This window comes from Ochotona princeps, chromosome 3, assembly GCF_030435755.1.
Source record: "Ochotona princeps isolate mOchPri1 chromosome 3, mOchPri1.hap1, whole genome shotgun sequence".
Classification (NCBI taxonomy): domain Eukaryota; kingdom Metazoa; phylum Chordata; class Mammalia; order Lagomorpha; family Ochotonidae; genus Ochotona; species Ochotona princeps.
In genome coordinates, this window is record NC_080834.1 from 79,776,415 (window position 1) to 79,798,943 (window position 22,529).

The window sequence follows — 22,529 nt, forward strand, 5'->3', positions numbered from 1 at the left end:
AATAATCCTTCTCTTGTACCTAGAAACATAGGTGCAAATCTCTGATATCTTTGTTTTATCTGCATTCCTGCCTTTCATGAAAGTCCCTCTTGATTGTGCTGAGGCTGTGGCTCAGCAAAGACACTGAATAAATACGATAGCCACTGTTGCTTGTTGCTTGTCCAAGTCATCTTGGCTTCTGCTGGGGGTGGGAAATGGGATGTGAAGGAGGTGGGCCAGGGTGTGTGACCTCAGGCAGAATCTGCGGAAGAAGCTTACCCTTCCATTTTCTTTCCCACATCACCAAACCCACTGCTCCCTCCCACTCCCACAGCCCTTTTGTAAAATCAGACAAGGTGGTTGGTGGAGAACAGCAGGGCCTTTCCTCTGGGTTTTCAACCAGAAGGGATATTCCACAGTTTTGACTGATTACTGTCAAGTCCAAGCGGCCAGCATTGTGAAAATGTCCACTGAAACACTGCAAGCGGTGTACTTAAAGACAGTAGGCCTTTCAGATTTTGTTATATATTTTTGTAGTGCTCTTCACAAGTGAAAAAAAATTTTTTTAACTTTTTTAAAAGACTTTTTTTTTTGTTTTTTTTTTTGTTTTGTTTTTTTTGTTTTTTGGAAAGAAGGGTTGTATTTAGAGGCCAGTAGCTAGAGATCCAACCAGTGGACCTCCTGAAGCACTACCAGGCCTTAAGGCCACCATCCGATGGAGGCTGGGAAAACTATGATTCACCCGAGCCTCCAGAAATGTAATGTACCAGCAGGCAAAAAACCAGTCCTTCATGTAGTACAAAACGAAATGAAACAAAAACAAAAACAGAAAGTAAAAATGAAACCAAAACATTTCTTAAATTCTAGTGCCATAGCTTTTTTTTTCTTTTTCTTACTTTTTCCTTTTTTTTTTTTTTTTGTAGTTTTGTTCATAAGAAAGAGAAAAAGAGATTACTTATCCATCAGACACATGCATCCTCATGTGGTCGTTGAACTGCTCAATTTGGTCAAATTTTGCTGGGCAGACGGAGCAGACGTAAGTGGTCCCCTCCGTGCAGGCCACCACGCCTGGGGGACCAGCGCGAGCACCCGGGGGTGTGCCTGTGGGAGGGGTCCCATTGCTGGCACTATGCAGGGCCACGTGTCGCTCCAGGAGGGTCTTGTGGGAGAACTTCTTTTTGCAGATGTAGCACTCGTAGGACTTCTCCCCCCGGTGGAGGCGCATGTGCACGTTGAGCGAGCTCTTCTGGGTGAAGCGCTTGTTGCAGATACTGCACTGGTATGCCCTCACACCTGTGTGTGTCACCATGTGCTTGATAAGGTAATCCTTTAAGGAGAAGGAGCGCCAACAGATGCTGCATTGGTGGGGCTTCTCACCTGTTGACGTAGGAAGAGATGGCAAGCAGGACAGAGCGAGACATAGCAAGGAAGGGAAAAGGAGAGACAGAAAAACAAGACAACAAAAAAGAAAAAAAAATGTTTACAAATAAGACCTGATTGTTCAGTGGATCATCCTTGATTGGAAAGATCTGGTATTCCTAGCTTCTCATGTTCAAGGAAACTGCTTTAAAGGTGATGCCAGAACAGTCTAGAATAATCTATTTTTCCCTGCAGCTAATGGCTCTGTCAGAAAGGTACAATTTATTCCCCTCCCTGCATCCCAGATCTTCAAAAGTAATTCATTTGGTGGTGAAAAAAGGAAGGACTATTTTTTTTAAGGTAGTCATTTTCAGCATCATCATTGATTTAGCCATGCTTCTTATTTTCTTTATCAAACAAGTATGAGCAACATCAGAGAAGAAGGGGGTCTTTGGAGACATAGAATTCCCTAGAATTTTTAGGAACTAACAATATTGGTTTATAGCTTAGTACTTTGGGAAGAGTCCCCATTTCCAGTATTTTGTCTACCTATAGGTAGACTCTAAGTCTAGAAAACATGTGAAGAAACAAGAATATGTTGATCTGAAGAATTAGGCTTTTACTTTTATTTCTTCTTGTACAGAAATTCTCCTAAATGTCACCTAAGATTTTATCGGCTGTATGCACTGTTTGCATGGGGCTGTAGCTTGGGTCTCCCGAAGTGTGGAGGTTGAGTGGAGAGAGTGGACAACACGATGATATGATAGTCAGTTGTCCTGGGCAAGTCTAGGCACTTAGCCCACTCAGACCAGTCAGCACCTGTACACAGCTCTACTTAGCTCACTGTGCTGGTGTTGACACAAATTACATAGGAAATCACTCTGCAGACCACCAAGAGTGGGCTGGGAGTGCTTGTAGCACGTTTTCACCACAAGGTGTTTCCCTGCCACCCCATATTAAACGGTTGCATATGCTGTTTTGAACTCTTGAGTCAATTTTTGAACTAGCTTTTGTCATTTTCTTTTTCACAGCCTGTTAGTAGAAACCTTCCTTTCTCCTTTGTGTATTGCTTAGGCTTGGAACCTAATGATCAGTGAAACCTAATGAAATCCAACCTAGCTGAGAAAACCAATGATCAAATGAAGGTAAGAACGCTGAGTAAAGTAAAACCGCTCAGTCAACGAATGACAATGTGCAGTCTTCTCGCAGGAGTGTTCACAGGCCTGTGGTATCTCCTTGGGCAATTACTTCAAAACTTGTTTCTGTTTGTAATGTTTCTTCCCAGCTCTTGATGGTGAAATAAACAATGGAATAAAAGCTCTTGACAGTCAGAGTGTGGAGTTTGGCCCACATCGCTCACACTATTATTAACTGCCCAAAATAAGCACCCACATTGGAGAACAAAGTCTTTCACCTACCCTGCCTAGAAATCAAAGCTGTTGAAATGATCTAGGGTGATATTCTGACATCTAATTTATGCATCAGATAAGGAATCACCTCTCAAATTCAATTTAGCTTTCATTTAAAATGTGTGCTTGGACTGCACCTCCATATTCTCCTGTATGATAGAGAAGTGGTTTGGGGTGTCCTGCTAATGGTGGCACTAGAAACAATACCAGATAGGAAACACTAAATGTGTGCCAGGCTCAGTGTTAACTGCTTCACATTCATGATCCATTTTTTAAGAAATCACTCTCACTACAAGCCATTTTTGGTGTGTTTCAAACATGAATGGATATGTTTTGAAACACACTGGCGGGACAGCTTGGTGCTTAAGATCACAGGGTTATGAGATAAGAATTTGCCTTTTAGACTACAGTAGGTGAAGTCTATGATGGTTTATGTTACTACTCTGTTTGCTGAAGAGTTCACTCTATGCATACTGTTTATGTTGGAACATATTTTGGAAATGAGAGATTTCCTAAGAGAGACAGTCATGCATATTATTTTTAGTTGAAACATTTTTGTTAGCTGTAAACATGCTTGGAACTCAGCTGGTCTTGTCTATCCTTGTGCTTCCAGGATAATTTATAGAGGCCGTGATTGGTTAGCCAACTATCTTTGAAAACACGTCCACCTGTCACCTTTCATGGGAAGGATGCCTTAAATTCCAGATGGTATTTGTAGTTGAATATTTCTATGTTAAAATGTCCTTGTTATTTGAAACTTCAACCTTCTCAGTGTGTGTTTTTCCTCTCAGCAAGGTCGCCACCGATGAAGACATTTTGCTTTCACGCCCTTTTAATAGGATGATAAATTGATTCTTTGCAGTTGTCATCTTTTCCTTCATGTATATGTTGTTTGTGTATATGTAGTATTGGTTTTGCCTTTACTTATGCAAGTGACCCCAGGCTTCCTAAGAGTTTTAATTTCTCTGAGTTTGTTGCACATTCTGAAAGTGAGGGGCTAGACCAAACACTTGCTACAAGCAGAATTAGTGGTCATTCACTCCTGATGCCTTGCTACCCCTGGAGGACTCCATTCTCGACCTTATCAGCAAAGGACCCTGGGAAGAGCCTGTGCAACTACTCAATGTGTGAGTAGTATCACATTTTAAATAGGACAAGCTATCCTGTTCCTTTACTTGCCAAAGAAGCAGTATGACAGTTAATGAGCAAAAGTGTTTGTAAGACACTTGAAGCATTTAAAGAAAATTTAATGAATAGCACAGTCTAAGCTGGACCTAAATGACACTTAAAGAATTGACCAGAAAGGCTACCAGACAGTCTCCATACCTCAGGCTCTTTTTTAAAAATATGTATTTCTCTCTATTTGAAAGGCATACTTACAGAAGTAGAGAAAAGGAGAGACAGGGAAAGAGATCTTCTATCCACTGGCTAGAAATGGCTGCAGTGGCTCCCTAGGATTCCATTCCAACTTGCGTTGTCAATATTGAACCTTTCCACTTTCCAATCCAATCTTGATTTTCTGTGAGCAGAGGGTCTTCACTTTCCAGGACCCTTTTCTTTCCTCCCCAGCGGCCATCTCCTCAGCCCGCATGCTCATCTTCCTCCTCCTTCCATGCTGCCTGTTGACTCAACCAGGCAGCGCTCCCCACCTACCACCCTCCTCCCTCTGCCAGTCTTGGCTTTTTGACCCTTCACTGTACTCATCCCAAGGACACCGTGCTACAGCAGACCACAGAGACACAGATAGGGCAATGGTTCCAGAAAACCACCTGCCAGCAGCATCTGCTGTCCTTTCTACAGCCCAGGAAAAGTCTTGTAGGTGAGTCCAGAAGTTGCTACTGAAAACAGCAATCGTCAAGATGACTCAGACTTGAACTTTATCAGCATTAGGCAGAACGCTCAGCATCTACTAACTTGAGCAGTATCTTTCTTCCTCTCTTTTCCTTTATTTTTTTTCCTACTTTTCAATCATACTAAAACAAGTGTCAGAGCAAATCCACCAGAAGGAGTTGAAGGGCAGACACTGAGAAATGGAGAAAAAACATATACTTTCACTAGCCTCCTGCCCTTGGAAAGGCATTAAAGGGCATTCTATTCCTCAATGCCATTTCTTCACTTTCTGCTTGATTACTAGGAAATCCTATGCTACAGCTGGCATTGTATTCCTGATGCCATTTCTTTATATTACCATATGTAATGAGAGCAGACTCTGCTTTTACCTCTGAGTTACATAGTTGCCATATAATCACTTGCTTTATTAATTGTCTAAAATACTGGTTTTATTTAAATTATGAGTTGGTTTTCCCATGTAATACAAGTCATTTCTCAACAGGCTTCACTCATCCTCAGTTCCTTTGTGCTGAATAGAAGCTTAAATTTTTCTTAAAATGACCACTTACTCTTTCCTAAGTATTTTATCTCTTGAATTTTTCAACACAACTTGACAAGACAGATGCTTTCTGTATGATTGTTAAAGTACAGATCAGGAAACTGAGGCTTAGTGAGGTTAAATAACATGTCCAATTTACTCAGCCAAGGAAATGGAATTCGTATCTGTATCTGATTCCTGCATCTGTATAGGTCTGAAATGAATCATTTTAAAGTAAAGAGACTCATATGAGATTTCCCTTCATGTTATAATTCAAGTATCCACTGTATATTTTGTGTCTCTTTCTAAACAAAATCAGACTTGCCATTTATAACTGTGGATTCAAAGCTTCTAAGCCATCTTCTACCATTTACTTCTACTTGGAGAGCAATCGTCAGCAAGCCACATCCATTTCATGTACCAGTATAGTGTCAAGCCTGTTGCAGACTGGTATAACTAAAATGCAGGAAAATATAGGGAAAGAAAAATATTAACATTCCTACTTAAATGAATTAAAAATGCTTCAAAAAGTTCATGGAAAATTCACTTTTCTTTTCATTAAAATTTCTTTAAACGCTTCTAATGTTTTACAAACACTTTTGCTCATTAACTGTCATACTGCTTCTTTGGCAGGTAAAGGAACAGGATAGCTGTTTAGGCCTACTGGGGACACACTGCAATTACTAAACATCTGTGGCTTTTGTGACAATAAAAATATATTTGCGGCAAGTAGAACTCAGAGAACTGCACTCATATTACTTTATTTTATTTATTTATTTTCCTTAAAGCTTTATGAATGGGCATTAATATACTCAGAAGACAGCACGACCAGTTAGAGAAATGTGACCATCTAGAAGATGACCCAACAAACCAATAATGGCTAAGACTATCAAATAACCCAACCTGACCATCTTTCCTCCTAGTAACAATTTCTTGTTCTTTGGATTGTGCTATAAAATACATGGTGATGCTTATGATACAAAACATACATAAGATACATATTCCTAAGTGGTTTTGGTAATCTTAACAGAATTTATAGTTAAGTGCTTTAACTCTCAGGGAAACCATATGGAGTAAATATTATTAGAATCTGAAAAACTGAGGCTCTGATGGGCTGCAGAGTCTACCTAAAGTATCTCAGTCAGAAGGCAGTAGCAGCAGGAGTTGTGGTGCTGTGGATTAAGTTGCCACTTGGGTTCCCACATTCCATATCACAGTGCTTAGGATTGAGTCCTGCCCCTGCCTTCAATCCAGCTTCCTACTAATGTGCCTGGGAGGTCGAGAATGATGACTGAACTGCTTTGTATTATTGCCACCCATGTAGGATATGTGGATGAAGGTCCAGGTTCCTGGCTTCAGTCTGGTCTATCCATAGCTGTTGTGGACATTTTGGGGAAGTGAACCAATGATTGGAAAATATCTTTGTCTTCTCTTCTCTCATTTTACTACATGATAAATATTACATGAGACATACATATTCTAAAAATACACCTGTTGTTTATCTGAAAGTCAAAGTTAACTAGTCTTATATATTTTGGCTAAATCTGTCAAGTCCATGATTATAGGTAAATAAATAGTCTAGATGCCATCCTGGCCATTCTGATGATTACATGTGCTAGTGTGTTACATGCAGTATGGTAAGAACAAACAGAACATGGTATCTGAAATATGTTTAGATTCTCAGATAAAATCTTTAATGTGTAAATATGCACAGTATATTTATAAAATGTAAATGAACATCATAAAAGATCTGCACCAGAGAATAAATAGACAGTTTCATGGAAATAGATTTATGCATCTATTTGCAAGTGGTCAGACACCACTAGAGAAGGATTTGATTCATTCACTGATCAAGTATTCACTGAATACTTATTCTGTATAAGGTACCATGTTGGGTATGTTGAATATGTTTATGTGTGTGTGTGTGTGTGTGTGTGTGTGTGTGTGTGTGTGTCCTTGTCTATGTTTGACTATTTCTGCTCTTTCTGCTCTCACCGAGTTTAATCCTCTTCGGAAAGTGCAACAATGCTCACATAATAGCAGAAGCCCACACTGCTATAATCCAGTAGTACCTTTGGTAAGTACCCATGAAGCCTGGAAGACTCAACTGACTGTTCTTATTCAAGAGATTGTAATGTATCTGCCACAAATGAAGCCTATATTCATAACTGATTTATTTTTTCCAAAAACACAAGTACATATGAATATACTTTTAGAGAACGGTAAGTAACAAAGCTACTGGATGCTATCCGCCCTCTAATTTCCAGGATCAGCCCTCTTGGGGAGTGATTCTTAACTGTATCAGGAATTAGGGCTTGTTAAAACACACACAGATGCTGGGTGCTATGCATTCCTAATACACAGAATGTGGTGAACCGGGGTGGTGGGTACACAGGTTAGAATCTGCCAGTAGCTGATAAAGGGATCATACTGCTGCTAGCATATTTCTGAATGTCCCCTTTTGCTTTCTTTCCATATCCATACTGACATCAATCTTCTCCTTTTTAAAAATCTCTTCTAATCTTTCCCTTTATTCCCATTCCTTTATTTTGACATCTATTTTTTTAGGTGGTGTGGGGGGCAATATAAAGGAGTCCTGCATTGTTCCGTGACAAGACGGTTTGTATTACTTTGCTTTTCCTCTAATTCTCATGCTTTCAAACATGTTCCCAACTCTAAGTTTCATTTCTTGCCACCTTTATGAAGCTGCAGTACGTGCAATGAGAAACTTCTACAGGTAATGAAATTCTATTATGGTTTGTTTGGCAATGGATAGGGAGTGATTAGGCGAGGGATTTTCTTTTGTTCCTATAAAGGAATGAAAAAAATTTTTATTATGAAAAACCAAGAAACCAAAGAGTATCACATTGCTTCAGCACTTGAATTCCACAGGGGAGGGAGACATATCCAAAGTGTATTATTCAGAGATGGAAGACAGAAAAAACAAACCAAACCAAACCAAACAAAAACAAAAACAAAACCTAATGTCTCCTGGGTTGCATAGGTGAACTTAATAGTGACAGTTGAGGTTTTTTTGTTTTTGTTATTTTTTTTTAAATAAAGTAATACCTCACTTTTCATCAAGAGCTTTCAATATGCATCATACATTTATGGCTACCCAAAAGGGCAGAGAAATTATTATTCTCATTTTCCTTAATTATATCAAGCAACTATTTCTTGGTAAGATTCTTTTTGGTTTGATAATGGGTAGGACTACTAAGGTCCTCCTAATTGTTTTAAGTCTTCCCCAGTACTTTGTACCATTTTCCTATACTAACATTTGGATTCTTTGCTTTGTATTTATATCCCTTCCTGTGAGTTCCTGTGAAGTTGTGAGGCCATCACTTTTTGATGTTTTCCCAAGGAATTGGAGAAAACTTTGTTTAGAAATGTGGGCCTCAGTAGACTGAGTTCCTGAATTATGTCTATATGTTCAAGCTGCCTAGACTTGAAAATCTAGACCAATTGTTCTGAAACATTGCAAGGTAAAGGACTTACTTCTTCACTTAGATCAAAGTCTTAAAAAGCAAATGGCCTTTTTAAGCTGTTCCCGCCAATGGTTCTGGAATGTAAGGTAAGAGTTTGTTTTAAATGAGATACTTGAGTGAGAGATGTTTGTGTGTGTATAAATTCTTTCCAGATGTAGCCACATGTCAATGCAAAAATATCCAGAATTCTCATGAAGTAGTCCGTAGACTATACTTTAGATAGACTATAGACTATACTTTAGATACAATTCATATTTATAAAATGACTTGCTAATTTAAAAATTCACTTTTACTTTAGATTTTTCAACTATGCTACTAGGTATGCAAATTTCTTGCTGGTTTTCACATGAAGACATCTATTTATTTGGGAGTAGCCATGGAATTCTCTTGTAACTCCATCAGAGAAGTAGATTTATGCATCACAGAGATAATTTCTAGTAGTGCCCTGAAAATTTTATGCTGTACATTTAAACCTCAGCTCAATATGCAATAGAGTGTGAGTTTTACATTTGCCAGGTCTACTGGAAGAGATGCACAGAGAATGAGAGTAGATATGCTGATGCTTCCAAGACCAGAAAAGTCAACTGTGGGAAAACAGACACTTCACAGATAGTTTCTTTTTCATTCCTACTCTAATTTGATGGCTTATAAGATAACCCTTCGGATAAGGAAAGGATATAAACTATGGCAGTACATTATATACCATAAGTTGTCACACATGTAAAGACATTATCATCTGAATAATTCAGCTACTAATGACAATATCCCTGATCTATGGAAATTTTCTCTTGATTGATCTCATATCATTAGTGCACTCACATTTACCCCAAGTAAACACAGTGATTTACCACTACCTAATTTTCTTCCTAAACTCAGTAGTGAGTCACTGTCTTTATTTGAAGGTATTTGAAAACTATAATCTTTAACAAGAACTAATTCATGTAGAGGCACACACAGTGGCTTACACAATGCTCGAACTGAAGTGGAAATGCAAAGAAACAAAGGTCATCTTCAGTACAGTTCTATTTTAGTCATTCACTTTCATGCTGGCTACCTAGGCTCCATGACTGGATCTCCTTCTCTTCCAATTTCCAAGTTAAAACTGTTTTATGTTCTCTCTTTTGAATTTCTTCTAGTTGACACACGTTTCCTACTGAGATAGAAAGATGTTTTGAGCAATCTGTTTTCACGGATCAGAATTTAAGTAACTTTTCCCTGAAACATTATATGTCACTGAACCACAGCATTCTGAAACCAGAAGTCTGTCAGGAGAGGCAATGCTCTTAAGAACTTCAAATGTGATGATTACAATTGTGGCAGGTATTTTCAGGCACAAGAGAATTTATGTGAAGTCTTCATTCTGTGTGTAGTCATTTGTCTGTAGGCCTAGCTATGGAGTCCTCATTATGGGGCTAGCACAAGGCATCAGGAAGTCAGGAGAACTTAGCTCTGCAGTCCGAGTTCAGGCACAAAGCACAATCCTGCCCATCTTGAGACTAGGTCCCCTCTTTAACCTTCCCACAGAAGGACGGCTTTTACTCTCCATCAGTACTTAGAATCAAGGGAACTTGCCCCCTCTAGAAACAATCTCTCCCATACTAGAGCAGCTTTCTTCTTATATCCTAAGAAGCCAAACAGAATAAAGTTGATGTTCCTTCCTCCCAATCACATCAATGATGCCAACGATAGCTACCATCTGTGGTGTGCTTATGCACTATGGAAGGAGCCTGAAGTAAGAAAAAACTAAGAAATTTGTCCAGGATGACAGTGTATACTAGTGGCTAAAGCCTGAATTCAGGCCCAGCCAATCTGGCTGCAGCGCTCAATTCTTCTAGATTATACTGCCCTTGCAGCACTTGACTGTGACTTGCAAGATGCTCTGAGTCTGTCCTCCTGCACTCATTCTCCATGAAAATACCCATCATCTTTGTCAGAGGAAGGGTACTTTCATCCTACGAAAGGGGAATATCCAGAGCTTCTGGAACTGTTCTTATATACAAGGCTTTCAGTGGGGTCTCTTTAAAACCTGAAAGATGACTCCAAACCTTCCCTTTCCCCTACCTTTCTGGTGTTCCCCTTCCACAGCCCAACTCACCTGTGTGTACAAACATGTGCTTGACGTAGTTCTGTTTGGCGGTGAAAGTCTTGTTGCAGAGAGTGCACTCATAAGGCTTTTTTTCGCCCTGCCCACTGGCTGTGCTGTGGCCTGCCGATGAGGCCAGGGGCTGTGGCGCTGGCAGCTGTGCAGTAAAGGTGGACAGGCCTGGCTGGGACACTGTCACAAACTGGGTCTGCTGGCCTGCCAGAGGCTGTGGCAGGCTGAAGAGGAAAGGCTTGGGGCCGCTGCCCGCAGGCTGGGTAGTGAAGAGGGCCGGCAGGTAGGTGTTGCCAGCTGTGCCAATGACCTGTGTGTTGCTGGTCAAGGTCAGAGGCATCCTTAGATTGCTGGTGAGGGTTTCTGTCTGGCGTAAGTAGAGCTGGGTACTTGGCAATGGCTGCCCAACAGAGGTATTGACCGAAGGCTGCTGCAGGACGCTCTTGTCTGAGCTGTTGCTGACAGTGATGACTGTGTTGTCCATATCCACCTCGTTGCTTCTCTCAGGAGAGGACGCCCCTGTTTCTAGCTGATTCTGCTGTGGGCCGCCCTCAGCAGGGGCTTCGGTGGCCTGCTCGGGTTGGGCTGGCTCGGCTTGGCCATCCCGTGTGGTGGGCCCAAACTGCTGCTCCACTGAATCAGGCTCAGTACCAATGGAGGAGCTGACACCGGAGTCGAAGCTCTCGCCTTTAGGCTCGCTCTCAGTGCCCTCGGCCTGGTCGGTGTCTTCCGTGCACTCCTCGGATTCATTGCGCTCCAGGATCTGCACCCTTGGCTGCCCGTAGTAGTCATAGTCATCTTCCATCTCTTGCTTGATGTGGATGTTGCCCACAAGGGTCTGGATGCGCACTGGCCGCGGCTGCTTGCGGCAGTGCGTGGTCTCAGGGGTGGTGGACAGGTAGCGTTCCATCTGCTGTGAGCGCTCGTGGATGCGGGTGATCCAGCTGGGGTCTTCCATGTGGTGGTCGCGCGGCAGGCCGAGTGCTGTTTCATGGTGGCTGACCACTGCACCGCTGTAGAAGGAGCGTTCACCGCTGCCATTCTGCATGGAACAGGCATAGAGCGCCGAGTAGATCCTGTCCACACTGTGCTGCGGGTGGCTCTGCAAATAGCCCGACTCTGTGTCACTGCTCTGGCCTGATGTGCCCGACTCAGGTGTGCCCCGAGGTGTGTCCTGCCCCGAGTCTTGGATCCCCGGGAACACTTCGCCCACATTCTGTGACACGATGCGCGTGCACTCGTCAATGACTGTTTTGATCTGCAGGATGCTGGCGGCCGTGAGGATCTGCAGAGCTTCCGACTGCGAGACGCGCAGCACGCCGCTGTACATGAAGTCAATGAGCTTTTGCACCGACTGCACTGACACCACCGACGGGATCTCGATGTCGCTGTAGCCCAGTAGCAGCTTGTCCTGGAAGAAGGGGCTACCGGCAGCCAGCACGCAGCGGTGTGCGCGCAGCATGCTCCCGTGGATGCGCACCGTCACGTCACAGAAGTGGCCACGGTTGCGCTGCTCGTTGAGGGTCTCGAGCACGGAATTGCTGAAGTTGTGAAGATTGATGCTGTGAATGCGCTCGGTCATCCCCTTGCAACTGATGTCACCTGCAGCGCAGTAAGGCAGACACAAAACAGGCATGGGTCAGAGATGACAGGCTGCATTCCTAAAATCCACCTGTCAGTGGAGCAAAGCTTATGGGACCCCAAGCATCCTCCTCTGTGGGAAGATGGACAGGCTGCGCTGTGCAAGCCCTAGGTGGGATGACATGGAGCAACGAGGTCTGGCATTTTGCCCTAATTACAGACTCAGGGTCCCCGCTATTTGGGGAACCAATTCCAAATGGATTCCCCAGAGCTTTAGCAGAAGTAAAGTGGCCTAAAAGCCAGATGGGATATCATCCAGCTATTCCTACCACTTTAGCAAAGAAACGAGAGGCCCGTGGGAGACTTGTTGGCCTAAATCCAAGTCCTGTGGGAAACTCCTCTCTTTCCATTTGAATGGCAGATGCTCAAAAACATACAATTCTTGGGAAATTCAATCCAACTGAATAAGTCTACTGAACAGCTGCCACCATGCCTTCCAGATGAGCAATGGGTTATAGAATGTGAGCCTAATGACAGGGGCACTGACCCAGGGGCTGGTTTTCTGAGCCTGCTCCTGCTTGCTGTCATCCCGGACAACCTGAATGTGCTCCTGGGTTGCAGTATGTGGTATGGGTGATTTTCTGGTCTTTCCACGGCATCAGGAAGGTCAGCATTGGCAGTGTGGCCTTGGCGAGACTAGTGCATGACAGGTGAGTGTATGGAGCAAACTACATGCATCCGGTGAGGTTAATAATTAGGCCTGGATAGCAGATGTAAACCAGGGGTAATACAGTGGGCCTCATTCAAAGGTGCTCTGTGCATTTGCTCCAGGGATGTCCTGAGCAGCTCCTAGGAGGAAGCCCTGCAGAGGATGTGAATAATCTGACCCATAGCCATCCCTACATCCGAGACTGTGCAGATGCAACATAATGGTGGTAACATTTAGACCCAGATTTAGAAGGAAATGGGGACCCTGTCTTAGGGCTTCCCTAATTTTCTACCTTGGCTCTCAGATGTCTCTAGAGTCCCTCTCTCCAAGTGTCCTTCATTCTTGCTTTTGCAGTTGAGAAAAGCCCAGTGGGTAGCCTGTCTCATCCAAGTGTCCCAGTTACTGAAAGCTGGCCTATAGTCTGGGAGAAGAGACCCCAGATGTGGTCATCTCATCTGCAGACAGCAAGAATGGCCTACCTACTTCCTCAGCTTCTTTTTCCTAAGAAAATAGGACCTGCTCAGGGAAGTTGGAGCAGACCTACCTCTTTCACCTTGCTTCACTGCATCATCTTGATGCTGTCAGAGCTGAATTTAATAAGTGCCATCAACCGGTAGGTTGGCACTCAGTGAAGCGCTAAGTTCTACCACAGAACTCCTGCTTCTGACCTCTATCAGTTCTCTTATACACCTATAATATTGCATTACGTTACAGTTTCTTTTTCACCTAAGTAAAACAAATTCTATTTTTTCTGAGATGAAAGACTCATGGTCAGCAGCCTGCAGGTACTGCTTGCACAATATGGCCCAAGGGCAAGGCAGTAATTACCCAGGAAGAAATATTCCAGACTAGGTCAGTCAATCAATTCCAAGTTCTTGCCGAGTCCCCTATGCATGTATGCCATGATAATAGTGAGAGCAGACATTATTTTAGAGCTTACCACATGTCAAGCACTGTTCTCACTAGCCTTTGTATATTTTTCATTTAATTTTAACAGCAGTCATAAGGAGCATTTCTTAAAAGTTCATTCCAAAAGTGCTAGTATTGAAAACACTTTGCATACAATTCAAACATTTTGCACTAAAATAAACTTTCTAATTCCATTTTCTGCAAACTGTGAAGTACCCTCATGTTATTATTTTCAGTTTACAGATGGGAAACTGAGGCCTGAGAAAATAGGAACTCGCTCCAGGCAACATAGGCAGTTAGTCTGAGAGCTGGCACTATGGATCTGAAATCACCCTTTTGACCACATGACTATCTTATCTGCTTTGCCCCTACATGAAGTCTGGCCTATAGGTATCTGAGGGTAAACTAAGATGAATCCAACAATCACATTAAAATAAATCATTATGAGCAATGATCAAGTTCTCTTTCTCTGTCTATAACCTACCCTTGCTTTCTGTTATAAGAATGCACGTACTTATGTATACCTATAGAATATATTATTTACATTTCCCAATATATGCTTTTTCTGTAGTTGGAAACAGAAACGATGTATTCTTCTGTAAAAAACAAAAACAAAATAAAGCTCTATGGAAAGGCTTGTCATATATATATATATATACACACACACTCCCAGCTGTTCTTGTATCTTCCCATGATTTGGCACAGCTTTTGTGGCTTAGGTCTTGAGGAGTCAACATTGCCTCAATCATCTAAATTAAAACATGTATTTTTCTAAAGAGGAACAGTGTGAGAAGTAAAGGACCTTGACCTGGCAATAAAATGTAGAGTTTCCTACTTACTGCACCACTATTACCAAAGTCTCCTTCATGTGAGGAGACCTGTAAGTACTAAAAGTGGTTGTGTCTGTAATAAAAGCACCATCTCTGAGTAGCGTACCTTATAAAGACTTATCTGCACAGATGAAAACACTCCTCAAGCACACATTCATGCACAGAATTAGTTACAGCTATAACACTAGAGGTGTCATATATGACAGCAATGTTGTCTGTCAGATAATTCTGAGAAGCAGTTTTATCACAATTATCATACTTAATATCAATGAAGTGTTTTACAGTGCACAAAACTCTTTCACACAAAACATCCTATTTACTCCTTACAATAATCCTGTTAACTTTCAGGACAGGCCTTCTTTCTTATTTTCATCTGTTCTAAGTTGAGGCTTTCAAAGTGTGTAAATCACTTGCCCAAAGATTAGCTAGCAAATGGCAGGGGTGGGACTGGAACCTATGCTTCTTGATATTGTTCACATAGCACACATCACTGAGGAATAAAACTTGAAAGTAAAATATCTAGGGATATTCCAATTCTAGGAGAGAAAACTCAGGCACTGCAAGTGATGATAGTGTTCGTTACAGAGATGAGGGATGATCAGCCCCCAAAACTGTTATTATACCCCACATGTTTCTCTCTCTCTCTCTCTCTCTCTCTCTCTCTCTCACACACACACACACACACACACACACACAATCTGATGAGAAAAGTTCAAGCCGCTTGTCTGATTTGGATCAGAAATGTTGACAGAACAATCAACATAAAGTGTCTGAGTTATGATTATTGCTGCGATGTCGTCATTGACTTCATTAAAAATCAGAGACAAAGTGACACCAGCACACACGTACAACCTGACATGATTGGCCCCACTGGGTTTTTATGCACACAATTCTTAAAACATTTCCCAGTGAGCAACTGCGAAAGGCTGAATGGTTGTTGCTGATGTGGGTACAGATGCAAGGGGGGACCCTGCCTCTCCATTCAAACACGCCTCATTCCTCTAGCACACAATGCTGATGCAATTCCTTTCCCAGGCTTTCTTTTATTTTTTAACACTAATACAGTGGGAAAAAGTTTCTGCCACAGCAAGGCAAAGTCCAGGCTTTTGTGAACATGTCCTTTTCATCCAATGGGCATTAATGTATAGATTCCAATGGAATAAATCTGAAATACTCTACTGTAGAAGATTTGTCCCCATTGAAAACAAACCTTGATTAGATGGTTATTCAGGGAGTGTATAGGAAGGAATGGTGTGAAAATGCTAACTCCATTCTTTCCTAGATTGGCACTGAATAGGCATTTGGGCTATTCAAAAAAAAGTACTAACCCCAACCTTCTCTACAAAACCATGCAATTTTACATAGATTATGTGTATTTGAGGATGCCTTCACACTCAAAAAGACCCCCACAGTTGTGTGAACGTAGAATTGATGGCAAATGAAAAAGTGATAACAAAAACAGTTCTCTCTGTAGTTAAAATAATAACCTATCTCCCCTTTCCCTATAGTGAAAACAGTCAGTCTGTGATGCATTCACTAGAAGCAGGCAGAGCTACATTACCGGCAGTGATCCTGCATTCTAAGGGGCGGTGAGCACAACATGGAAGGGCTGAAGCAGGCTGTCCATTAGGGGGGAATGTGTGGTAAAAGGGTAGAAGGCCGCCTGGCTCCCTGTTGTACACAGACTCTCCTTAGGCTTCTCCCTTAAGCTGCAGGGGGTCCAGGGAGAGGACTTAGCATGAGAATAAAAAGCTGCCTGCTCACAAGAGAAAATGAACAAGAAAGGAAACAGCAGGCAATACAATCTCTTTTAATTAGGTGTGAAATCCAGTGCTTTCTCAGTAGAGAGAGCAAAACGATATATAAAATGAGACTAGTGCAAGGCTAAGGTTCTGGAGGAGGGGATGGGAATTTGAAGCCTCTGTGGCATGAGAAGAAACAGCAGCTCGCAAATGAAAGCTAATAGAAATTTTGGTGAAATCAGCAAGTCTAAGTCAAATGGCATGGCCCAAAGTCCCATGAGCATTCAATCTGGGGCACTAGGTTCAGATGAGGTAAGTGGGTCAGCACAGGAAACAGGATAGTGGGGACTAGGTCTCCACAACCCAGCCTCCTACATGGTATTTTGTCTCCCTATTGTATCTTGGTCTCATTAGTATGCCGAGATCAAGTTTTCATACATCAGGAGGTGAACAATCATTTTACATTATTATATGTTGGTTTCGTTTGCCCATGCAGCCGTGCTAGGAAAGACCTAGATGTTTCAACAGAAAGCAGGAGTGTAGTTTGATAACCTCAGCTCCCATGTTTCCCAAGGCCCCTGCCTGGGGTAAGCTCTTGCATTTCACTTCTAAGCCAAGGGGGCTGTGCTGAGTTCCTGCACTCCAGGTGGTTAGAAATTTGCGCTCAACAGTTGCACCACCTGGAGCAAAGGACCCCCACCAGTGGAATGTGCCTGGGAGAACTGAGCAAGGCATCTGTGCAGTTGGAACCTGGCCAGGAGAGATATTTCTTTCTCTTGCTCTGACTGCTGACACATACTGAGTCACTGATTTTCGGAAGGGGAACTGCTTAGTTTTACTTATACATCCCTAATAAGTATCTTCCAGATTGTTTTAAGCCCAGTGTCCAGGAACCATAAGATTTCAGCATATCATTTTAGTTACTGGTAACAGATGTTATTTTTATAAAACATAAATCAATAGTTCAATTTTTAAAAATTTGATTTTCAAATATATGTGCAGGAATACACTACCTATGAAACCTGAATGTGTTTTTTTAATAGTCACTGCTAATTATTTTAGCCAAAGATGAAAATTATTAATTTATTTGATGTCTAAAACATCATTCTACTTATGATCTTAATATTGTAGTTGGGTTTTATTATTTAAATTTTACCCATTTGTGGAAAAATACTAGAGAATATTTTAAATATTTTAAAATCCTTAATTTTATGTGTGGACTTTAGGGGGTATCTATGGCTTTCAGGAATGGGCATACTTTTATAATCATTGGGATATGAACAGGGGCTTTCACTAGAATATCAAAGAAGTCTGAGTTTTCCCTAGATTAAGACTTGTGGATTGAGATTCAAATATCTTTAAATTGCTCTTCATACATTTCAATATTCAAAGCTTCTGAAACTGATGCAACTTACATGACTAAGGATGACATACCATCAGGCCTGTTGAACTTTATTATCTCCTAAAGGATCCTAGCCGAAATACAGGAGCCACTTTTCAGAAGAGAGTGATTCACAACAAAAGGAGGAAAGGGGAAGAGTAAAACATATGTAAAGAAGTGCTGACACTAGCTGGAAATCTGGAAGATTACGACAACACCACGTGGTTCACTTACTGATGACTGGGGCTCATTCTACTTAGCGAGACTTGATTTGGACCAAGTTTTTATCACAGTAGATCCTTTTTGACAATTAGCACAAATCCACAGAGGAACTACAAAACACTCTCTTTTTGTATTGTTGAGAATTAGATGGTGAGGTAAAATCTGAATAAAGAACAAATACAAATTTAATTCAGAGTTCCTCAGAAGCTCTGTTGTATTTCTGACCTACAGCGGGCCATTCTTTCCTCATTTCTCTCTCCTTTCCAGCCTTCCTACAAGGTCAAGGAGGAAATCAGGGCACAAAACTGTGAACTGGGAAAACACCTGCCCCGTGATGTTTGAGCCTATTACAAATCTGGAGTTTTCCTCTATTCCAGATTCTCTCTTTCTTTACTTTGCCAAAAAGTAAGAAGTATTCCATTTTATCTGAAGACTGAGAAGAGAGATTTACTTTATTCAAGTGATGGTCAAGTGCAGAGGAAGAACAAATTCCAGAGAAGCATTTCCAATTGGATCTACAAGTCTCTTTCTCTGGGTTAGCCCAGGTCTTTGGCTTATCTGATTTCAAGTTAAGTTGGCTGTGAGCTCCAAAAAGGAATGAGGACACGACTGACCACGTGTCTAAAATTCTAAATATAACTCACTTATGGATGAAGTTACAGTAATCAGTCAACATCATAGTGTTTAGCAATATCAAACTGATTAAGAATTCATAATTACAATTACCCATAATTGAACAATCATAGTTGATCAATTTTCCCACTTAGTTTTATTTACCTGGGAGCTCAGAATAAAAATTTAGGCTATGCTTTAGCAACTGTGAGGGATCCCATGGTGTATTTTCTATGTAATATTTTCCTACCCTCATTTTTTGTCAATTCCTTTTTAACTACTCATCTGATTTCTTTTTAATAGTCCATATAAATATTTCCTCACACATTTATTGGTAACTTAACATTCTTAAATACCAGCTTCATCTCTTCAGTTATAAGGTGATGGTATAACTCAAAGCAATTCATTAAAAATAATCAAAAAATCAAAAGAGCATCAACTTTACGAAATAAATTCTAAACATAATTTAAAACTTCAGCTTTATGTATTGTAAAGCTACACATTTTATGAATTTCTATACCTCAAGTATCTGGTTCCATTGCAAAGAAAGATTGATGTTTTATCATACAGCTTATGAAAGCTCAATGTTATCAGTGTGAACAATGACATTTGATAGATAATTGCAGACAATATTCTGAAAAGACATCTAGACTCTCTCTCCAAAGCTGAAATGAAATGGCTTCTTGATGAGAGAAGACTTTCTGGGAATAAGGAGAAAAGTCAATGAAATCTGAGGTTGACGTCTTTCAATCCTCTCACATTGTAAACCTTCTGAGACACTTTTAGGAGGTTTTTTTTTATTATTGTTATTCTCTCTCTCTCTTCCTTACAAATTTAGCTACTGCCCTATTGTAACTTTTTGCATTGCTCACTAAATCTGGGGAAGAAAAATACAGAGATGCTACACCTGTGGGTGGGATACAAAAATGAACTGAAAAGTCCACCTAATTTAGAGTTCAGTTGAACTTAGCCCTGGATAGGTCTTAAAGAAGGATTCCTAGATTCAAACACAGATCTGTAAGTTAGGTCCTTCATTTTCCTTAAAATATAAATTTAAAAAGTTATTACCTAAAAACCATCATCTTTTTACTTTCTCATTTGTTTGATTTCTATTTTTATCATATACTTATTTTACAAGAAAAATACATTTTCAACTTTTATTATCTTATAGATCTAGTATAACTTTCAATAACAGTATTCCTTTCAAAAATGTCATCAAGTGTTAATGAATTACAGTTGTGTGAGAAACTAATATTTTGGCTTTGGAAATATTTTATCTGAAGTTTAGTGAGAAAAAAGAACCCTGCAATATTATTTTTCAAATGCTTTTCTCGTTAGAATATTACAGAGCTGGGCCAGGCATGTTGGCCTAGCAGCTAAAGTTCTCGCCTTGAATGTGCCATGATCCCATATGGGCACCAGTTCTACTCCCGGCAGGCCCCACTTCCCATCCAGCTCCCTGCTTGTAGCCTGGGAAAGCAGTTGAGGATGGTACAAAGTCTTGGGAGCCTGCACCCGCCTGGGAGACCTGGAAGAGGCTCCTGGCTCCTGGCTTTGGATCGGCACAGCACCGGCCAATGCAGTCACTTGGGGAGTGAATCATCGGACAGAAGATCTTCCTCTCTGTCTCCTCCTCCTCTCTGTATATCTGACTTTGCAATAAAAATAAAATAATTTTTAAAAAAAATCATAGGGCTTCCAAACCAAAGAATTTCTTTAATGTTATGAAAATATTTATTGTTTATTCATATTTTAGAACTAGGTCTTTCAGTTCATTCAAGCTTAAATGTCCTCTTTGCTTGGGTCTCTCCTCTCCATCCAGCCACAAAGTTACTTCTAGAATGTGGCACATGGTTTTCAGCCATAATTGTGCTTCCTGTCAGGAAGAAGCTGTAAATTTTTGTACGGGACTTGAGGGTTTGTGTAGTAATAGATTATTTTGGTGAGGAGTGAGGGCTTTCTATGTGAAAACAACAAGGAAAAGCCAAGGAAAAAGGTAAATCTGTTTTCGCTTTAAGTACCAAGGAAACTTATGTGGGCCAATTTAAGGAGAAGCTGAAACTGATGGGCTCACCCGAGATGATCCATTATAGAATCAGGCACAGAAAATAATTTAAAAAGGGTAAGATATATGTTGCTTTCTGGCTCATGATGAAATGAAGACAATTCTAAACAGATACTGTCAGCTAGAACTCAAAACTTCAGGAGCCACAGGTGTACTGGAAAAGGAGAAGGCTTACCTCATACCTACTCCAAGAAGCAGTATGGTTTACTATTTCAATTATATTATTCATATACTCTCATGTAAAATTTACTAGTTATACACTACAGAGAAAATGTATTTTGTTGTGCCTTCTGATTATTTGATTCACAACACGGAACTGATTTCATTTGATCTTCTTAGTTTTTCACCAAATAAAATTACCACAGTCTCTACTCCCCTTAAAGTTCTTGCGGAGGCCACACTGGGGGGAAAAAGAACAACAACAACAAAAATTAAGCTATAGTCTGGATGATAGAGGCAGATGACAGAAATACAGCCATTTGAGATGCCCAGGAACAATGGATTGGATGGTGTCTTAGAAAAGGGGGACGTGACTGGGGCACATTCTCTGGGGTTCAGCAAGGGCAAAGATGTGAACACATAGGATTATATTTGGAAAACTGTTTGGAACACAATACTCAATGGTCCAGAAATCCTAGATTTATACCAACAGAAATGGGACTTGGGTGTATCAAAATAAATATGTAAAATATCCACATAAATATGTTTTAATAATACCAAATTGAAAACAATCCAAAAATTCAATGATAGTGGAATGGACATGCATTTTAACAATGAAGAAAGAACCAACCCAGCCACTTAAACCAACATGAATGATTCCACAGAAATGACAATGATTGTGGAAGTCAACTATTTTACATGTGTATGTATATATGCATCTATATATGTGTGCATACATGAATACACACATGTTTATATGTAATATGATTACTTTTCTTTAGAACACTAAGAAAATTTTTCTTGTGTCTGAATGTTGAAGACTAAATCTGTACTTCCTACACAGGAGCCATACAATTTAGTCCTTCAGAGTGCATGCCTGTCTCCATTCTTTTCTCCTTTCTTTCTTGTCTTATCTCTAGAAGAAGACTCTCAGTCTCCTGAGGGTTTACAGCTTACCTTGTTATAACTGTAACTGTAAAGACAAATGCATGTAACTGGATCCCTCATTTCCTCACCAATTGTGCACCTTCATGTTCACAATAAAAGGAAATTTCACAACACATGTGAGGATACTCTAAACAGTATGTGGAAACATGAGATTAAAAGCTCAGTTTATTTTGTTAACAGCTTTGAAACTCATGCATCTTTTTTTTCATAATACACATGTCCATTAACTTTTTGAAGAATATCTGTATGTATAGATTTCAAAATTTTTGGAACCCAAACTATCTACCTTTTAATTTCATATTCCCATGAACCTTTTAAAGTTCCCTTGTGTTTTCCTTGAAGTGTGCCTGTGCATCCTGGTGCCCACAGGATCTTCCCAGCCCCTGAACTTCCAGATAACACTCTTTTCCCTGTCCTTTATTATCTCACATCCTCACCCCGTCACTAAGGAATATTCATAGCTCTATTTTCAATTTGAATTTAAGGTCTAAGAGAATTGATTTTGATATATTCACTACCTCCCACAAACAACACTCATTTGTTTCTGATCTTAACATGCACCAGAATGTCCCCATCCCTCTGATTCGGTTTTCCCCAAGACACAGTTCCATGGGTCTTTTTATTCTGAGGATTCAGTGGAACCAAAAGTCAAATCACACGCTGTAACCAAGAG

General features: G+C 40.7%; 1 protein-coding gene across 9 annotated transcripts in view; it reads right to left on the reverse strand.

The window, feature by feature from the left end:
- Window positions 1–209: 209 nt before the first annotated feature.
- The window catches only part of ZBTB20 (zinc finger and BTB domain containing 20), a 770,381-nt gene continuing 748,061 nt past the window's right edge, over window positions 210–22,529 (reverse strand). For all 9 annotated transcript variants that reach the window (XM_058661912.1, XM_058661911.1, XM_058661910.1 and 6 more), the window contains 2 exons: window positions 10,699–12,300; window positions 210–1,356 (listed from right to left, as the gene is read on the reverse strand). In XM_058661912.1, the coding sequence (XP_058517895.1) occupies window positions 935–1,356; window positions 10,699–12,300 (2,024 nt within the window). In that variant the 3' untranslated portion in view covers window positions 210–934. The remainder of the gene's footprint in view (window positions 1,357–10,698; window positions 12,301–22,529) is intronic.